The following is a 20998-nucleotide window of genomic DNA, read 5'->3' as shown; positions in this document are numbered from 1 at the left end:
TGCCAGGTTGAAAGTGGTTTAAAGCATGGACAATGATGGAATGATGGATGAATCGAGTCTAATGATTATCCAAAAATAATTATAGCAGGGAAGCAGGCAAATATGCAATTAGTGTGACAGGCCTAGTTGCTCAGGACACAAAGGCCAAATGCTAAAAAGTGTTCTTGCTGAACTTGACTGTTTCCATCAGGATTTTAAAAAGCTAACGTGGCATGAAAATAAATACAGGAAGTGGGAACATCAGTTCTTGAATCACCAAGGTTATTATTAAAGCACAGCTCAAGACCCACTTCTACACTCTCTCTAAAAATCTGAAGTTCTTTCTATTTGCCAATAAACAGGATTTTCACGGTGCTTCACGGTGAATATAATAGCGGCAATTATATCTATCCATCCACACACACACACACACACACACACACACACACACACACACACACACACACGCGATAAAAAATAATTATAAGATCTGTCTTTTCCTTTTAGGTTCCCATGTGGGCGCTGGCTGGGTAAAGGCGTTGGAGACGGAAGCTTAGAAAGGGTCCTGATAGGCCAGCTGGTGACACCAGGTGCAGAGGAAGATGGTGCGAGGTGGTCAGGGACACCCCCAGAGTTGGGCTCACCGCTACAGAGCGGTCCTGGACGAACAGTCCTGGGAACACTTGGATCGCTTGGTGGCCGGAGCAGTATGTATTGACGGAACCAAACTAATCCTTTAGCGCACAATAGCTAACCTACTTTTGGCTACAATGACAGATTTTCCTCCAATATCATCTTTCTCTTTGCTCACCTTTGTCCTCCCTTCACTTGCTTCTTTTGTTTCTGTCCTCGCCTGTCTTCTTTTACCTGCTCCTTTTCTAAGGAATGACATCTGTTGAAGTACAAGAGGACATGAGGGAGGCAGCAAATAACCTCGTCAAACACTTTCACAAACAAGAACAAGAGGTATGTATATGTGGCATCATGTTTTTTGTATGTGTGTTTGTTTGTTTGTTTGTGATGCATCCTCCAAGTATCTCATCACTCATTCACAAAGAGATAAACATGGGATGAAATTAGATCCCTGAGGTGGGGCATACAGTATGATCTTTAGGGCCGCTTCATTATGGCAAACAAATCATAATATTGAGACCATGATTAGCTAAAGGATTGCATGGCATTTTTAACACAAGACAAAACAAGAGCATCATTACATAACCGTATGCAACGCAATAATACTTTCATCTCGATTATCTTGTTTTCATAATCGCTGTAAGCGTAAGTTGATTCATTGACCCGCCCACTTTGAACCCTCACTAGCAGCATCATTATAGTATGTATACCTCCAGGGGGCTACTACCTCCTGTTCAGCAGTCTGCGTCTGGTCTCTGTTGTGTCTGCGTCTAGATAGATCTTTAATCAGCATACTTTATTAGCCTAATTAATGTACAGTGCAGAGTGACCAACCAACCAAAAACTCTGTTTGCGGCACTGAACGCAACTTAAAACCACGGGGAGATGGTTAATGGGTCATTATTGCCTATGTGCAGGCAATTCAAGTGAAAATAATTATGTTTTTATAGGCTCTATTTAGACCACCCCCAAGGCAATGCCAGTGCCATAGAATTGTTTAACATGCAGGTCTCTACTAGGCTGTCACAGCTTTTTCAATTTATTTTCGATCGGGTTCAAAGAGCCTTGGTGCTTTTAGAGGTTTAGTCTTTTGACCACTCATTCAGTATTAGAATGTATTAACCACTTTCATCCTGGGCTTGAAAAGTTCCTATTTTGTGAACTCAAAGATTTTCAAGAACAAACAAAACAAAACAAAACCTCAATGATTTTTCAAAAGAATTGTGAAAATAGCTCATCTAGAAGCTCACATCAAGCTTGTAGATTGGTTATTTTAGCAATTTGTCATACGACGAAGTGTATATACTAGGGCTTAAGTGGTTATTTAGATGCATAGGTAGCTTCTCATTAATCTCTGCCACCTTCCATTGTTTTCCTCTGCCAGAGAGGAAACCTCACTGTTTTGCTGTGTGGTGAGGGAGGGCTGGTGCTTTCCTTGGAACAGTTCCTCCTTCATGGATTCAAATCCAACAGACTCTTCCAGAGGAACGTGTTCGTATGGGATTTTGTGGGTAAGTAGCGTGTGTGCGTGCATGCATGCTTGCCTTGCATGCTTGTGAGCGTGTGTGTTTGCAAAATGTATCTGTGAGTCCTGAAAGATGATGTTGCACTTCTCTACTCTCTCTTTCTGCTTTTTATGAACTGTCCCCATCTAGTGGCAGAAAAGATTTATTTCACAATAACACAATAAAACATAATGTTGCATGGAATGGTTGAATCCCTTTTTATAAACAACAATAAGCATCTAAAGTGCCCCTCTTAATGCTTTAAAGTTTAGAGACTGTATACTTTCTTTTCTCTTTTAAACCTTTGCTTTGTCCTTCATCAATAACATTGATGAGCTGAGTTTGCTCTTAGTTCCCACTGAGTTGTACAATCTGACAGCGGTTGATCTTCCAACAGAGAAGGCAGTGGTTTCCATGGAGACCGCTGATCAGATGGGGGACTTGCGGGGATCAACGGAACCCGTGAGCCTGTCTTGTGACTCACTGTGTCACTATGTCAGTGCAATCAACGCTTCACCACGCAACATCGGGAAGGAAGGCAAATTCCAGCTGCTTGTGTGCCTAGGTGTCCGGTGAGGATTCTGGATTCTTAATTCAAGATTTCGGATTTGAAGTACACAATGTTTACTAAAATGGAAAATGAAAATGCTTTTAATAATGAATAATATTACAGCATTTATATAATGTAGTGCTTTGCTTTTCTGCATTCAAAGTGGGTTAAAGCCTTAACTAGTCTAATCTGAGGTGTGATGGCCCCCTGCTGGCTGTATTATGTCATGTATGTAACGGGCACACTTTCCTTTCCCTGGAGCCCTGAATAGGTGCCATACAGCAGAACTGCTTCTCTGATGTCCTTTCAAATTGACCCATTTATATCACACACTGTTATTATGGGGCCAGGCTTTGCCTGTTGCAATGAAAGGCAATACAATACTATGATGGTATGTAATGGTGAAATTAATATCAATCAACCATGCCGTTGGGGATGAGTATTTTTGCGATGCAGTGGGGTAAGGTGAGTGAGTTCATTATAAACACATTAATTGCTTGCTCTGTAGAGAAACCCAAGACTTGCTACCGTCCTTTTAGCAGGTCATAGCTTGCAGTTATCCGTTTACAGCCAGACCCAGTCAAGGAAATTGTTGCTGAAACCTGAAAAAGAACAGCACAATTCACTGTGGTTGAGTGCTTGGTCAGGAGAAAGTACACAACCCTGGTCATTATGTTGCAGGCAACTTGCTCACCCCATGTCTTGCGAGTCTTGTAATATGAACCTTCATTAATCATTTATGGGACCATTATTGTCGACCTGTTTGAATTGGCAGGGACCGGCTGCTCTCCCAGTGGCTCCTCCTGCTGGCTGAATGTGCCCTGACACCACGGACGTATGAGGAGGGAGCGCTGATTCGGGACCGTGCAGCTGTTCACTCCCTCTCCCGCATCCTGCACACACTCCATGACTTCACCATCACCTTGGAGACAGCCCTGGTCAAAGGGGTTGACCTCTAACCCTGCCAAATGGACATTATGAGATGTGGAGTTTGACTCCTCCTTCACAACCTTCTGCAAGAACACTGAAGGGTGAGCCTCAAGAGAGTTGAATGACCTTCTTTCCATGGGAAGGAAAAGGAAGTATATTCAGACAACTGAGAAAGACCCATGGCTTGCACATTCAGAATAAAGACTTTATTGTGGAAAAGACGATGGACTGGATGAACATAATGAAGTATTGAGGAGTATGGCAATTCCTTATCCCAAGAGCTGTTCAAAACATATTGCCTTGTACACTGAAGTAACTGTCCTATATATTTGCTTAAGGAAATATTGTATGATTTTCTTATGCCTGTTTACACTGTGATATTCTGTTTCCTCAAGGAGAAAGTGGGAACCATCTCTCATCGCCCATCTATAGTAGATATTTTCACAGTTCGCCCCATGACCTTGGCACTAGAACCACTGTAACTCTCTCTTCTCCTGTTGCTGTAATGCTTGCACTTCAATTTTCAACTTAGTACAGTACATGCATGGCCAAATCTTTTTTGTCTCAAGGTGTTGTGATCTCATTAACTATAGATGCGGGACTCCAGGCGCGCGCGCGCGCACACGCACACACACACACACACACACACACACACACACACACACACACACACACACACACACACACACACACACACACACACACACACACACACACACACTATATGTCTAAATAAAGGATGGATTACCGTCTTTTGGGGTCGTATACAGGGTTATGCCTATTTTGCAGTTGAAATGCTACTGGAAGAATACTGAAACCAAATGTGTGTCCTAACTGTCAGCTAAATTATTTGTATTGCTTCGTTAAACAAAAGCTTTTTTTCTCTGTGGTTTTTCTTTTGTTGTATGGCATTACGAATTTATGAAATATTTAAGTATAGTGACATTTTGTTCATGGCGGTGTAAAACATATTGCACATTGTGCTGAAATTGTGGATTGTCATGTTTGTTTAATTGTGCAGTTGTCTTTGTGATACTGAGACAAAATAAGTTTAGATTCCTGAAGATGCTGTGTTTTATGTTGATGTTGCATTTAGTTTTGTGAACTATGGAATTATTTTCTCCCGCACTGTCCTACAGTACTCTCTAACCTGCAATGACCAAGCCTCTATTATAATTTTGAGTATAAATTAGAGTACGGTAAGCAATAATGAATTGTTTCCATATTTATGAAATGTGTTGTTAAAAATAAAGTTGAAATTGACATAAACCAGACCTTTTCTTTTGTGCAAGCCTATGTATTTTTTAAAAAAAACGTCAATTACAGGTGCTCTGCTAGTAATCAGATTACGACTTGCATATTATGCTTTAGATGAGTTTGGCATCCCATAACTCGACATGCTGGTGTAAAACAAAACAAACATTAAATTATCTTTATTGTTAATGGCATTTAATGTTTGTGTTGGGGACAAGATGATGTACATTTTCTCTTCATTGTCAATGGTGTTTTTAAAACAAACATTGAACTAAAAACAAACATTAAACCTGTATATAGGAGGGGCCCTCAAAAATACAAGTCTTCAGAATTAAGTGAATGAATAACAGTATTTTTTTTCTTCATTTTTGAGGGGCCCTGCTCCTATACACAGGTTTACTGTTTGTCTTTAGTTCAAAGTTTGTTTAGTAAACGCATTGACAATGAAGGGAAAATGTACGTCAATGTGTTTACATCATATTGTCTCTTTATTGTTAATGGCGTTTAATGTCTGTGTTGGCACCGTTTGTTTTACATCACTGGCATTACATCACCTAATCAACATGAGTTACTAGACTTTAATATATTAGCGCCCCTCACTTCACATGGGTGTGATTTTTGTAAGGTTAGCCTTGCAGAGTGATTGACTATAACCTTATTTTTTAACACGGCAGTGGAAGTGTTTTTAATGTCTTATACTGTGATGTTTTTTTTGTGTTTAACACACTCATGCCTAGGCTAGGGCCTACTGCTGCCCAGTGCCTAGACGTCCGAGACGCGGTCGGTGGTGACTGACGGTCACTCAAATGAAATGAACAATGCTCATTTGGCCTCCTCCAGACAGGAGGCCATCTGGCGTCCTATAGTAAAAAGGACAGGCTCCACCTTCTTGCTTACATTCTCCAATGTGCCATAGCAACCAATGGCAACCAGGGCCGAGCCCCCTGTTCCCGCGCAATGTTCCCATCCTTATATGGCCAGTAGAGTGCAGACGCACTCGTACGTCAGCGCTTTATGTAAATGCATTTGATTGAAGAAAAAGAAAAAGCCCGAGCTCTACTCTGAAATGGAGGCGTGGGTACGGCGCATGCGCACTAGATCCACAACTATCCAGTCCCGTCTGCAAGGGAGACATCAACAAGAGAGAGAGAGAGAGCGGGTTTCTGATGCGGGTTGATTTTCATAATAGTTACATTGTAACGACGAGTTTAACAGGATTATCACTTTGTATCAACTTCGCGCAACTTGGAACAAGGTAAGCGATATGCGTGACGTTCATTTTTGAATTGGGAATTTGCGTTGAAAATGTGCGGGGTTGAAGAAGCCGCATGATTGTAATTCGGTAATTCAAAACAAGCTTCGAGTTGTCTCTGAGAACAATTGCTTATTTTGGGGCCTACTGCAGGGCAAACTGGATAAAATAACGTGGAACTAAAGGCAACCCTGTGGCCACTTTTTATCTAAGAGGGCATGTATTGCAAAACCTAATTTAGGAGCCGCCGAATAGCATAGCTGAGGAAATAGTGTGTTAATTGTGCAAAGGTTTTGCCAAGAATGTTATCATTTGGTTTGCAAAGTGCATTTGGATGCTGGAGAGACAGGTCTTTTCCTCACGCCTTCATTGGGTGTTTTTACGCCTCGATGTTAATGTTTAGGTATAAATCTGTAGGCCTACTCTTATTTAAAAAATCTGTCCAAGTTGCAGTAACAACCTAGAGATGTAGGACTTCTAAGTAACGATCCTAAATAAACAAGTTGGATCTCTCACGCCCACCCGTGCTAGAGAGGTGCGCTTGAGCACGCTGCTCCAGTGCTCCTGTCAACATAAATAACATCGCAAGATCACTCGTCATTTGTATCGTTTTCCGCAACATCGGCTGAATGAATACAACAGTAACAACACTCGCCCTTTCAACATTTAGCCGAGACTTTGAACCGCAAAGTAAGTAAGTCGGTGCTTTAAACTTGGTGCGCGTGTAGTTGTAGGTGGACTGTTGCAGTGACGCGACTCTCCATTCCAATAACAAAGAGTAAAGATCAAATTACACGATGTTTGGTCTTTAACGAATTCCCCCTCAACCCCCTCCGATTTTTTTTGAGAGATTCTTTGTTCTCGCACCACTTTGTACATATAATTTGGTCTCGGCAGCGGAATAAAGTTGCCGCTGCAGCTCAGTTTGCAGGCGTGCAGCGTCGACCAGAGGACGGTCGGCATCATAAAATGGGTGCGCATGAAGCAGCGTGCCATGCTTTCCTGGCGAAAGTGGGCGGTGAAGATCGATGTTACACTTTTCTCTCGATGGAAACTCGTGCTTTAACGAAGCGGCCGCGTGCAAATGTCACCTCCGTCACATTGTGTGTCCATTTCCCCGTCACTTTCGTGGCGATTTTTGACTTTTAACTTTATTCCTGCGTGTTTTGCGGAAAATCGCATCACACACCCCTTTGCACGCCACCGCCGCCGCCTTTGAAGTGTGTGTTGCCATGTTGAGTGACGTCACGTACTGTATTCTACCGTGTGGCTCTGCACTGTCCGGGCCGATAGGCTTGGAGTTCTGCTTCGATGATAGGCTTGATAGCTGAGCTACAAGCGCTCAGTGCGTCGCAGCGCGCCGCTGTTGTGAGCTTGCAGATCGTCCTTTTTTCTCTAGCCGTGCAACACCGATGTACGAGGAAGTACAAATCAGACTAGTCTGGGGGCGCGGCTCGCCGTTTTGCCGCAGTTCAGGAACACATGTGCCGCGAACATTTCCTTTTGCCTAGCAACAAAATAATTCATAATAACCATTAACCAGTTCACCCAATACACCTCGAGCTAATTCTCCACGTTGGAATTCCTCATTTTGCATGTCTATATCTGCAACAAGACCAGCTCACAAGTGCGGAAGTGCCCTTTTAATACCCCGTCCCCATAACAAGTAATGCATAGTTTACGCGTCTATGTTTGTGACATATTAGTACAAACAGTGTCACCAACATGAAGAGCGCAACATGGTGACATGATCTGTCTGGCGCGTGGTCTGTGACTGTTGACCTAGTTCCCTCATTTGGGTCAAGAGTAGCAGGGATACAAGATGCTCTATATGGTGCGTTTTTTGATTGATTGCTTATAATACGGTAATACTGCAGTCAACCACCATTACACAACTATAGGTTCATTAATAATGGAAGTTTTAAAGTCGTAAATGAAAATATACCATCTCTAAAAATGAATCCTAACCTGCACAGCTCAGCTGTTGATAAGTGTACTTTTTTGGCCTCTATAGTCTATATTTGTAGTACCATATTTTTGAGGAGCGCTAGCCCCTCTTATGCCCAGCTTTCCGGGTTTGTGTAAACACAAACATTGGCTTGTGATTGTCTGATCACCCCATAGCGATGATTTGATTGGCTGAGCAAAGTACATATTGAAGATAAAAGTGAGGAAAGTGAAGAAGGAAAAGTGAGGATGCAAATTGTGATTGGCTAGAATGAGATAATGTATGATGATGATGAAAGGGCCCCTCACTTCACACAGGTGTGATTTTTATGAAGCTATGCTGAATATCTTTTCTCGTTGTGATTTGTGTGCAGATGTTTGGTTTTCACAAGCCCAAGATGTACAGGAGTCTGGATGGCTGTTGCATCTGCCGTGCTAAGTCTTCCAGTTCGCGCTTCACAGACAGCAAGAGATATGAGAAAGACTTCACAAGCTGTTTCGGGTGAGAAACAGGACTGTGGGTGTGGTGTGGGAAAACATCAATGTGTACTAGAGTATATGTCACATTTACATAGTATTAAACCTGTCTTTTCCTCATATGGTATATGCAATAATGCAACCACACAAGACGTTCTTTAGGCTACGGTCACACCTAACTTTGTGTCTGCCTATGCCCAGCTTTTTGCAATGGTTTTCAACAGGAACAGAGCATTTTCACAAAACGCTCGGTTCCCATTGAAAATCATTGCAAAAAGACGGCCACATGGGCAGAATCAAAGTTAGGTGTGATGGTACCCATTGTTCTGATTGATTGATTGATTGATTGATTGAATACTTTATTGAAAATATATTTCAAAAGGATAAATTCACAAGAAAGCTGTTAGGCTTGTTTCCATTGTGGTCCTCTTGGGGAAAGGGGAAGGGGAGCAACAGACAACTGACATACATTTCCCTAATTTTAAAGGTTGTGTGAAATTCGATGTGGGGAGATTTGTAATGCTTGTGTCCTCCTGGTGAAGAGATGGAAAAAACTCCCTGTGGGATCCAAGAAGAACTGGAATCATGTAAGTGACTTCGGGTTTATTTATTAAGTACTAAGTATAAATGTATACTTGAGGCCTGGGCCGGCCAAGCAGTCCAGGCACCTAGGTTGGTAATCCAGCCTGACCGTAGGTTCGAGTCCCGATCCCGACGACCTTTGCTGCGTCCCCCCCCCCATCTCTCTCCCCCTTTCCTGTCAAAAACTACTGTTAATCTATCAATACTACTGTTAATCTATCAATAAAGGCAAAAAGACCCAAAAATATCTTGAGAAAACAAACACAGAAAACCGTATACTTTGTTGACCGGGGTCCCCCAGGGATTGGTCTCCTCTTTTTTCCCCTTTACACCAAATGTCTTCACTGAAAGTAGCAGCTCTACAAACTCACCTGTTAGCTTGCAGATGGTCTATTTTCAACGAATGTTTGTCTATTTTGACATGCCCAGAGGAACGCCAGGGTTAAAAAAACTGAAAACTAATTGTATTAGGCTGTATCTCCAGCTTTAAATTAGTTTTTATTACGTCTCAGTGGAATAGTGTGGCTATTGTACTTTCTCTGGTAATTATAAAACCCCTCCTTTTCTCTCGTTGCAGGTGGTTGATGCGAGAGGGGGTCCAAGCCTAAAGATAACCTCTAGGCCAAAGAAGATTAAATCTCTCTCCAAGAAAGCGAGGCCAAGCCAGATCAGCAGACTGCAAAAAGAACTCAAGAGAAACAGTTAGTTCTGCATTTTATATGTATATTTTTTTACATTTATTTTTTTAACTTTTGGCGGAGAAAATTGTTTTGATTACACCTTTTTTACGGTTCCATTTGGCTATATTTGTACACAGTTAAAGGAGCTGTAATTCATATGTTTTTGTTTAAATAATATGTTTATATATATTCCCCCATATTCTCTATATTCATTGCTATAAATCACTTTAGTAAACAGAAAATATATGTTCAGGTGGGTTACACATTTGATTTAATCAGGAGAGAGAACCCACAAGGATAATATATCACCTTATGCCAATTTTGTCTGCTCATTTATTTGTTTAATCACCGTCTTTCCTGTTTGGATGAAATTGTTATCTGACCTGTCCTGAAATAGTATTTTCTGTAAACTAAAGAGACTCTGACTAAACACACTATCATTGATTGCTATGGGAATATAGAGCTATTTAACACTAAAAATCACACTTGCACAAATGAATACGAAGGAGCTCTTTGCAGGGTATATTTGATGGTGTCTATTACAGTATCATGACTAGAAGCTCTAGTGCCATGGGGCAATGAAAAAAAAAATGTAACATAGAAAGCCGTTGCGTGGGTGGTCCTAATGGGCAAAAGAGGTGGCTGAAATGTGCCTGAATAATGCGTTTTATATTAACTGTACAATATGTGAAAACATTGAGGGCGGGATAATACGCCTAGACCCAAGGCAGTACTTGGATAGTTTGGGGCAAGTTGGGAGGCAAGTGGAGTAAGCTCAATCCTAGGCTAGCAAACACATACCACGTCGACCCTATTCTGATTCGGGTTCAGTGGATATGCTCTTTGCAGGATATATTTGATGGTGTCTATCATACTGATATGAGTAAACTTGACGACTGGGCACCTAACTATACCTTGAGTAGATCCTATCTATACTGTATTATATGTGGTGTGTTTTGTCCGTTAGATTCAGATGCCCACAGCACCACCTCCAGTACATCTCCAGCTCAGTCTCCCAGCTACAGCAACCTGTCAGATGAAGGATCAGACACTGAGATCAGGCGTGGATCCAGCCGCACTCCTGTCTTCTCCTTCCTGGACCTCACCTACTGGAAGAGGTAAATTAGCTCACCCACATCTGTAGATGCAAGCATGCCTAATAATGGGTCAGCACCAATGGTGAATCAAAATCTACTTTCTATGAAGTAATCTGTAATGCATTATAAACATTAGTTATAAATGTAAAATTATACTTTTAAGCAATCATGAATACTATGGTGAACATTCAAACGCTTTATAACAATAACAATAATAACTAGAACTGCACTCTGTCGAGTGCATACCGGTACTTGCTTGTTGCCATAAATGGCCTACTAGTGCGCAGGCAGTGCGTGCAAGTACTTTCGACCGCTACAAACTGTCAAATCTCAGTAATGACTACTTGTGCCTGATACGGCAGTGGTGCCAGATTACATACATGTATACATAGGAGCATTACCTTTAATCCTCCCAATACTAAAACATATCGTCATTACGTCACCATCGAAAACCAATTACACTCTGGCATTGGGTCCTTTAATCCACATATTTTTTACGTCATCATTGAGAGCTAGTTATACATACAGTATACACACCATGTAATCTGGCACCACTGCCGTATCAGGCACAATTTGCTTGGACGGTGCATACGCATCAAAAGTTGTGGGACGGCTGGGACGGTGCATACGAGTCCCGGGCGAAACTAGTACTTGCGCGCTCTGCTTGCGCAAGTAATAAGACACTGTAAAGCATTTAACCACATGAACCCTAGCATCTCTAATTATTCTAGGGTGAACATTCTGCTAAAATAGCTGATCTACAAGCTCAATAGGCGTCATTTAACACGGTCTCACTCCCCTGCTTGTTTCCAAGGATCATATAGCCTCGGTTAAGATTAATTGACTTGTTGTGTTTGTAACTATCCCACGTCTCATTGTCCAGACAAAAGGTGTGCTGTGGAATCATTTACAAGGGGCGCTTTGGAGAAGTGCTCATTGATCCCCATCTATTCAAGCCCTGCTGCCGCAAGCAGCGGCAACAGCGGCAGGATGAAGAGGAGGGCTATGAGGAAGAGGATGACGAGGAGGAAGAGGAGGTGGAGGTGGAAGAGGGGCCCGTGGGAGAAGAGGTGCAAATTGAGGAGGTGGCGAACGAGGAGAATTCCCAGACGGAAGCGGAGGTGAAGGAAAGGGCAGCCTGTGAGGAGAGCACCGAGGTTCCTCAGTTGCGTGTTGCCATGGCGACGACTCCTTCCATTGAGGCTGAGTGGTGACACTGGTTCTGTGCACATCTTAGAGCAGGGGTCTTCAATAGGGGGTCCGGGACAACTAGGGGGTCCTCAGAGCTACACTTCAGGGGGGCGTCAAGTCCTTTCTTTTTTTTCTTACATTAACCACTCGAACCCTAGCATCCCTATTCTGGGGAGAACTTTATCCAAAAATAGCAGGTCTACAAGCACACAACGCCTCACGCTGTTGTAGTTCAGCTCTTTTTGGCAAAGAGGTTTGGTGCAGAGTACAAAAAGAGTAGTACTGAGTCAAAGGTCAAGTTTACAAGGTATTGATGGTTTAAGTGGTTAAATGTCTGATATACATGAATCCTACATGAAAGCTATCTATGAAATCTATGAAAAAGTTTAAATTTGCAACACAATTTGATACAATATGTAGTGGTGGTCACTGCTTCATCTCTCTCGGCTAATGGGTCCTTGGCCTGAAAAACGTTGAAGATCCCTGTCTTAGATGAAGTCTTTTGGGTGTTTTCAATTTTCAAGCACTTAACAGAAAAGAAGTCACCTCAGGTTGCCTTCAAGCAAAGAGCAGCTGAAACTCCTTTTGTCTTCTACCTTGATAACTTATGAATTCTATGTTTTTCATCCGTGTCATGTTTTTTGTATTTAATATTATTTCTGTCCTGACAGTTGAGCACCATCCGTGGCGTTTTGATTTACTTAAGTTCAGATAAAATGCTGGAAGTCCAGTTTGCTGGTACAGTGAAACGATTTCTACTCCAAAATGCTCTATATCTCTTTGGGTGGAAAAAAGGGGGGAAAAAAGAAAAAAAAGGTGCTTGTGGCAATTCATCGCTCAAAAGTACTATATTTTTGGGTGAAGTAAGATGAGTTTTACTATCTTTTAGTACGTTTTTATGGTAGATAGCTCATTTTGGAATGAACCTCCTCTTTTCATATCATTTAAACACTTTTCAGATCACAGACCTAGTAGCCTTTGTATTTGTACCTGTCCAATAATTACATTGACTCTGTACAGTATGTTACAGTAGCTAGACTGGATTAGCCTGTATGTATGTGAATATGTGGGTCCATTTAAATAAGGCCTATTCACAGCACCAACAGCAAATACACCAGCCTTAAGTATGTGTTATAGACATTGCTAGTGTTAATTATGGAACTGGTATTAAAGCCTGATTTATTTGTCTCTGTACGACAGGGTTGCTGGCCGAAAATAGCAGATCTAGAAGCTCACAATGTGTAGCAGATGCATTTTGATGTGTTCAGAACTTGATCTGCTATTTCTAGTGAGTGCCACTGTCATATGACAGTCACATATAAATTAAGAATAAGGAACAATAAGGGACGATGGGTATATTTATTGTGGCCTCAGCAACAGTGCATTTTGCATGAATGGCAACAAAGCCCTCTCATCGAAAAGACCCAAGTGATCGATGCATGAGTCTACTAAATTGCATGGCCTTATAAAATAATTGTAAAATTTATTTTTATTTTTTAGATAACCAGTTTGCTGAAAATTTAAATTATTTTTTTATGTAAAAACAAAAAGGGGAAAAAAGAGAAAGAAAATGGACAAATACAAAAAAGTGTCTTTACATCACAATACAGCACAATACAACAGTAAAACAAACCGGTTGGTCTATAACCATTCAGCAATATTAATCAGTGATTTATGTCATTCCCGGCTTAGTAGTTGGTAAAAGATTTTATACAAGCTAAAACACTATGCCATTGCCTCTTATATACCACAAGGGTGTTGTGATATATTACTTACTTACTAATATTACTTTATTTATCACATGAAAGCCAAAGCACATTTAAATTCACCCAATGTCAAATCAATGCAGATTTTTATGGACAATTGTGCACGTCCAAGGTCATTTCTATATGTACGTATTTTATGGTATTTTAAAAAGGACACTAATATGGAATTTCATACATGTAATGCTGTAGTTGGAAGGGAGGGGGGGGTGTTATGTGTATATGGGGTGGGGTGAGGGGTACGACCCCTATATTGGGTCCCATTATTTATTTATTTCATATTTATTTGTATCACTGCATCCCCCTGTTAGAAGTGTAATACTATGAACTCTGTTAATCTTTTTCCAATAGGATGGTTTTTGTACATCAGTAATTTAAACTGAATGTAATTCTGACGAGGACAGTGTTTAGTACTGCCTCCGATTGACAGTTAATATTTGTGAAATGTTGGTTAAGTATTTATTTACCTTCTGAGCTGAGTTGTGTGCGGCCTAACTTATTCCGATATCATCATTTTTTTAAATCTATTATGTAGGTAGACTAAGAAGTAGACTATGAATGACCAAACTTTACTTTGTCCCCTTTACCTTTAGCGTAATGATGTCACAGGATGATGTAGAGTAGCTGCTGTCTTATAAGCATTTTAGTGCTTCTTGCATGTATTGTAGCTATGCATATTTACGCTTACAAGTTAGACAAATCAGTTTTGTATTTTTTTATACATCATGTAATTTTTTTACTTGTCCCTTAATAAAATAGTTTTTGTGACATGTGTCATTTATTGAACTTATTGGGAAGGTGAATAAATATAATATAAATGTATTCTGTCATACTGTAATGTAGGCCTGCCCTATTTTAGTTTTAAAATGTTAAGTTATCACGTTTTACTGGAACAGGGAACACAAGGCACAGATGTTACACATTGACTGTGTTTGTAGGCTATAGTTGTAATTTGGTCTCACTAGTGAAAGACTCGCTAATGCACTGCCTGGACCAGGGATATTTTTAATTGTAGGTTCTGCTGGAATGTGTATTATCTTCTGTTAGAAGTTCTGCTCTGTTATTTCGTTATCCTATTATCCTCATATGCTATGTGCGTGTTTTATTTTATGCTTGTTGAAAGTGCTACAGGTCTACAAATAGTTTTTTTCATTATTATTTATCATCATTTATAGTTGATTTATTTGCAACACTACGCTGCTCACTAGCGATCCTAGGTTTGGAACGCAGCCACTTCAACCGGAAGTGGATGTCATGTGACGAGACCATTTTAATAAACACGGAAGTATTTATAATTTCTAGTTTTGCTGCAGCTTTGATCCTAGGCTTATATCCAGCATCAGTCTATACTTATATTTTATATGCTACAGTTTTGGTATTTGGGATTCATGCGTATTGCGTAGACATATGCTATAAAATTATATAGTGTGACAGAAAAAGCGACCGTCGAAGCTGTAAGGTAAAAAGGCTAATTTCGTTTTCTGGATGCATAGCAAGCTGAGCTGAATAAGATGAATATGATTTGAAACACATCTATTCAATCTTTCAGAATGCGACATTATGAAAGATCTAGTTGCCGAAGCGGTTTTAGTATGCATGCTTTATATTGTGTATTTTCAAAATGACAAATCTACTCACTGATCAACTTTTCAAGGCATAATATCTTCTGTTGCACTTTTTGGATTCAGTGCTCAATGTTTGGTCTATAGCCTATGTCCTTGGTGTGGGTTTGAGGAGACTCTGGTAATCATTCGAACAATTCACTTCAAATTGTTCTACTTAAAAAAAATATATTGTGGCTCCTTATTGCATTGTTTGTTAATAATTAAAGTAACTATAGTCTTCATTATATATATACAGTGTATATATATATATATATATATATATATATATATATATACACACACACACACACACACACACACACACACCTAGCCCCTCTCGGAACCCCCTGGGTCAGCTCGATCTATCTGAACCGAACCATGGGGTCCCTGTTCGTTAATGTGTTTTCGTATGCAAATTATAGAACGCAGACATAAATATCATCGGAAACGTCTCTGCGGCGTTTGAGTGATTCTGATCGTTTGAGTGATTCTGATTCTGAGAGCGTTTCCGAAGGTATTTACCGGTATGTTTATTTATGTTTGTGTACCAGGTAGCAGGTTAGCGGTGGAATAGGACCCCATGGTGTGGGTCTAAAAATGTCAGAAACTTCACTACCATTGGGTTCTGACTTGTGGGGCTAATACACACCGCAACTGGTTCTGACCCACATCAAGTGACCTTTTGATCAATGTGGCCCAAAATGAGTTCGACACCCCTGCTCAGAGCTGCTCTAATTAAAAATCTATGGACCAGAGCTACTAAAAAACTAAACTTGCACTTGCAGCATTTTCATCATGGTGGAGCCCACAGCATCTGGACAGTTCTGTAACAGGATGCTCAGCATGGTGAACTCAGAAGATGTTAATGCCATCATCCAGGCCCAGAGACATATGTGAGTACTGTATTTCACATACAAGAGCCATAGAACGGTCTGCTTAACTTCTGTTCGGGTTCCAAATCGGCGGCCTAAATGTGATAAATGCTCCGTTTGTACTCACCCATTAAATAATTCCAAAGACGTGGAGTGAAATATGGTCCTCTAGTTTTATATCCATGTGAAAGTTCTGGCACAAAACGTGTATTTAGTCAATTATCTTCACTTTTTCACGAGATGCACACGGACGTCTTTCTCTCCGGGCAAAGGGGCCCGGAATGATCGCTGGACTGATTTTACGAATACGTCCTGTTTACAGCAGACGTCATAGTCGAGCATATTTCACTCCACGTCTTTGGAATGCTTTAATGGGTGAGTACAAACGGAGCATTTATCACATTTAGGCCTTCAATTTGGAACCCGAACAGAAGTTAAGCAGACCGTTCTATGCCTCTGATACATGAAAATTTACGAAGTTAATTAAATGATCACAGGTTCTAGGTCTATGTTAATTATTTGCTGTGACAATATCACTTACACTCTGCAGAAAAGGACAATTTAATCTTGGTCGTGTATCCTGAGGACTTTAACATTCTTTTTATGTTTAACCCTTATATCCAGAGCCTAGACTCAACTTTACACCCCGAGAAGCACCTTAATTGTCTGTTATCGTCTGTTGGGTGGAAACCTTGTGTCAAAAACGCTTAATGTTCTTTGAAAAAATAATCTGTGTTTCATGGATCCAATGTACAGTAGTTATTATTTAGTCACAATGTTATGTCAGCAAGAGATTGTAGATCGGCTATTTGTGCTACCTTTGTGTGACACATGTTTGACAAAGTAGGTCATTAATTTACGCAAAAACATAAAAAGTTGAATGATAGAGATGCAGCGTTTCTTCCCACCACGACATTATGATCATATTTCTTTTAATTGACACTTTTCTGAATCGTTCTAATAAAAACAGGCTGGACCGGTTTGAGAAAACCAATGAAATGCTGATAAACTTCAATGGACTGTCCAGTGTGCGGCTACAGCAGATGAATGAACACTTTTTGCTCCACACTCGAACCCTTGTGGAGATGAAGAAAGATTTGGACAGCATTTTCAGAAGAATCAGGTCTGGTGCACCTATAAACACAAAGAAACCTGTTACCCATGTTCAACATCATCTTCATGTAAATTATTCTCATTATAAGATGGTACCATTTTTGTCCACTCACCTTGCATCTCAAATGAATATCATCATCAATGCGGATTCCAAACGAATAGAAACTACAGCGTTTCTCCTCCTGGAAAAGTTACTATGCTAAAATAGAAGCCATTGTTCTGCAATGCAAGGGGAAAAAAAGGATTCGGGGCGCCCGCTGGCCAAGTGGTCCAGGCGCATACCACATATAGGCTTTGGCCTGACAGCGCGTCATGTGTTCGAGTCCCGTTCATGACTCCCCTTCTCTCTCTCCCTCTTTCCTGTCTATCTTCACTTGATACTATCAATAAAGGCAGAAAAGCCTAAAAAACTTAGTGATGAGGAAGGTTTCTGACTGCACAACCCAACTTCAGACGTAAAATGAAGATAAGGTTGAAAATGGGTGACGTTCTCCTTAGCATCTGTATGCAATCACCTCTTCTCGCCATTCTGACAAATTGTGTTTTCCTTTAGGACACTGAAGGGGAAGATTTCTAAGCAGTACCCAGATGCTTTTAGCAGTAAGTTTGCTTATTTATCATCGCATTCGTCACTGACGGGTGGAAACCTTGATATGTCAGGAAATGGCTGATCCAATGGATCCAGTTTTGTTTAGTCACAAGCTCTTGTTAATACTTTTCATTGGTTCAAAATGTATAAAAAGTCACAAAAATAGCAGATCTACATGTTTACGTGTTGAAGTTGTGAACTTGTACAGTAGAAGTGCTATTTTAGCTACTATTGTGACAAAGCCAATCATTTACGGAACAACATAAAAAGTTGAAGTATGATGATATCGTACCCACTTGAAGTGCACCAGTCTTCTAAGTCTAAATAGAGATCGTTTCTTCATTTTGTCAGATATCCACGAGTCACCCATCCTGGAGGATGACGATGATGAGTTTGACCCTATGCCCCCGAGCATTGCCACAACGATTGCCACGGCCACCTCGGAGCAGAGCACAGAGTCCTGTGACACCAGTCCGGATGTGGTGTCCCCCACCGTCAGCCCATGCTCTGAAGACCTCTCTCAGGAGCCACCCGACACACCCACCTTCGACGTCCCAGAGACAGATGTGCTGAGGCATGAGGGCCCTGACTCTGTCCCTGCAGAATAACCTCTGAGTTATACCTAGTTGCTGGGTGCTGCACAACGAAAATGGCAGATCTGCAAGCTCACAATGCTTGGCGAGCTTGTAGATTGTCTTAAACAGACTGCTATTTTTGGTGCATGACCCCTACTTGCAACACAAGTATCCCCCGTCTCATTTTTCTAAATAATGCACTGTGTGGTGCCTGATGAAAATGAACAATGATGCGTGGACATGGCATTTCCCACAGTCCCAAAAACGGAACTCCAAAGCTAACTATTTATAGGTCAGAGGTCACTTTGTATATTTTATTGTATTGCTGTGTAGATACAACTGAGAGGCTGTTCCTTTTTTTTGTGAGTGATATTTGAGTTTTTCTGTTAACAATAATACTGGACATCCCATTGTGAACGAACTTGTTTCTGGAGCACTCTAAGTACTCTACTAACTAATGTCTATTACCACTGGTGTACAGCCGGCGGAACTGCGCGGCCTGGTATTCCTAAATTAACCAAGTAAATGATGCTTAAACGGTTTTAATCCTAACCTGATTCCTAACCTTAACCTCAGTAAAAGTATGCCTAAACCTAACCCTATTCCTAAACTTAACCCCAGTAAAACTATGCCTAACCCTAAACGTATTTCTAACCTTATTCTCAGTATAACAAAATAAACAATACAAGAACCGCTGCACCGAGCGGTCGGCGTGAGGTCGGTGGAAAAAAGCTTGTGCGAGATGGAATTGGGGCGACCGTACCTGTTACCATCACAATAAGGGACCCTAACATGCATACATACAGTACATACATGGTATCAAGTACGGTCGCCCCTAAACCATCTCGCCCCTCGATTTTTCCGCCGACCTCATGTCGACCGCTCGGTGCTGCGGTTCTTGTATTCTTTATTTTGTTTTACTGAGAATAAGGTCAGAAATATGTTTAGGGTTAGGCATAGTTTTACTGGGGTTAAGTTTAGGAATAGGGTTAGATTTAGGCATAGTTTTACTGAGGTTAAGGTTAGGAATAAGTTTGGGTTTAACCGTTTAAACATAATTTACTTAGATTACTGTGTGTGTGTGTGTGTGTGTGTGTGTGTGTGTGTGTGTCCTAACCCCACCATTGCATGAGTAAGTAGAGAGGGCTGCTCAGTGGAGTGCATATCTCTGCCAGCGATTCCCTGACGTTATATTGATCATGACTTTTATTATTGACGTGTGAGTGTGGAACTCTATATTTGGGAAAGAAGATCAGTCACGTGGTCAATTCACAAAATATGAAAAATATTCACACACAATATTGCAGTGGCTTTGGAATTGGAAGCGTCCCAGTTCCATCTCCCCTGGCTCCTGCCGGTGTGTCGAAGTGTCCTTGACAACTGTACACCCAACTGCTCCAGATGAGCAGGTTGGTGCCTTGCATGGTTTCTTCTGCTGTCTGTCTGTGTGAATGTAATCTACATTGTATGATGTAACGCACTTTGGGTAATAGGGATGGCACTAAATAAATGCACCATTTACAATTTACCATTAGTCATAAATCTTCAGGGATTTACATCCTTGACCTACTGTACTGGCAAGTCTGGTAAGCACGCACAAGAAATATGGCACCGATCGACAGAAATGTAATATAAATCTGTAAAGTCTAACTGAATATCTGACATGCTGCAATTTGGTGGCCAAAGGTTGGCATTCAAAGATACATGCAAGCTCAACTTTGTACACCACCTTTGTTTTTGTTTAATAATAGTGTTACGGTTTTCCTAACCACCACTCGCATCAGACACCTTTTGAAAAATTTGAAATTGTTTTGTTAATGCCAATGAGATGTCACAGATTTTGCTCTTGTTGCACTATATACAAGAATTAAGTTGTATAATACTAGCCTGGTTTCCAGCCCATAGACCCAATATAATACAGTAAATGCAGTTTGTTACATGTTTTCTTTACCCAAAACTTTTGTCCACCAATATCTATACAATATAGGTCTACAGGTCAAATACAGGACACGAGTAACGCATCTGTTACAGACTGTTGTAGTCAATGACATTTAGTTTGATTAAGTATTGAAGATTGAAGTATTTATTAACAGTTTGCAGACTGTTAACTGTGATACCATAAAGCATACACTTGTTTACACCATTTTCAATTCATCAGAACATTTGAGTAGACATAAATATACACTTCTATATAACCAAAAACAGGAAATCATAAAGGGAGGTAAACTGGGGGAAAAACAGTTAGGGGAAGAGGGGTTTGATTATGATTTTACGGGGGCCAGTTTTGAATTGCAGACGTCTGTAGGTGCCCTTTGAGAGCGGTTTTGAAGGAGTCAGTCAAGGGATTCACATATTGGTGGTCGGGCGTTCCACATTTTGGTGGCATAGGAGTGAAATAAATGTAG

General features: G+C 40.8%; 3 protein-coding genes across 4 annotated transcripts in view; all 3 read left to right on the top strand.

Moving 5' to 3' along the window:
- LOC308313518 (DENN domain-containing protein 5B-like) overlaps positions 1 to 4852 on the top strand; it is a 28037-nt gene extending 23185 nt beyond the window's left edge. For both annotated transcript variants that reach the window (XM_080760674.1, XM_080760673.1), the window contains exons 17-21: positions 487 to 686; positions 863 to 945; positions 1997 to 2123; positions 2515 to 2689; positions 3443 to 4852. In XM_080760674.1, coding sequence (XP_080616800.1) covers positions 487 to 686; positions 863 to 945; positions 1997 to 2123; positions 2515 to 2689; positions 3443 to 3626 — 769 coding nt within the window. In that variant the 3' untranslated portion in view covers positions 3627 to 4852. The remainder of the gene's footprint in view (positions 1 to 486; positions 687 to 862; positions 946 to 1996; positions 2124 to 2514; positions 2690 to 3442) is intronic.
- A 1139-nt stretch (positions 4853 to 5991) lies between these two features.
- Positions 5992 to 14608, top strand: LOC308314038 (SIN3-HDAC complex-associated factor-like). The gene is made up of 6 exons (XM_080761418.1): positions 5992 to 6106; positions 8425 to 8552; positions 9015 to 9114; positions 9687 to 9810; positions 10757 to 10907; positions 11770 to 14608. Exons 2-6 carry the CDS (start codon positions 8425 to 8427, stop codon positions 12098 to 12100), a joined length of 834 nt encoding a protein of 277 aa, XP_080617544.1. The 5' UTR covers positions 5992 to 6106; the 3' UTR covers positions 12101 to 14608.
- A 530-nt stretch (positions 14609 to 15138) lies between these two features.
- On the top strand, positions 15139 to 20346 carry kxd1 (KxDL motif containing 1). The gene is made up of 5 exons (XM_080761568.1): positions 15139 to 15299; positions 16230 to 16337; positions 17287 to 17439; positions 17983 to 18029; positions 18370 to 20346. The coding sequence occupies exons 2-5, from the start codon at positions 16240 to 16242 to the stop codon at positions 18624 to 18626; spliced, it is 555 nt and encodes a 184-aa protein (XP_080617694.1). The 5' UTR covers positions 15139 to 15299; positions 16230 to 16239; the 3' UTR covers positions 18627 to 20346.
- The last annotated feature ends 652 nt before the right edge of the window (positions 20347 to 20998 follow it).

Source organism: Protomyctophum bolini (genome assembly GCF_963924005.1).
Source record: "Protomyctophum bolini genome assembly, chromosome: 4".
In the NCBI taxonomy this organism is placed as follows: domain Eukaryota; kingdom Metazoa; phylum Chordata; class Actinopteri; order Myctophiformes; family Myctophidae; genus Protomyctophum; species Protomyctophum bolini.
The sequence above is the reverse complement of the archived record's forward strand: the minus strand, read 5'-3'. Positions and strand labels throughout refer to the sequence as shown.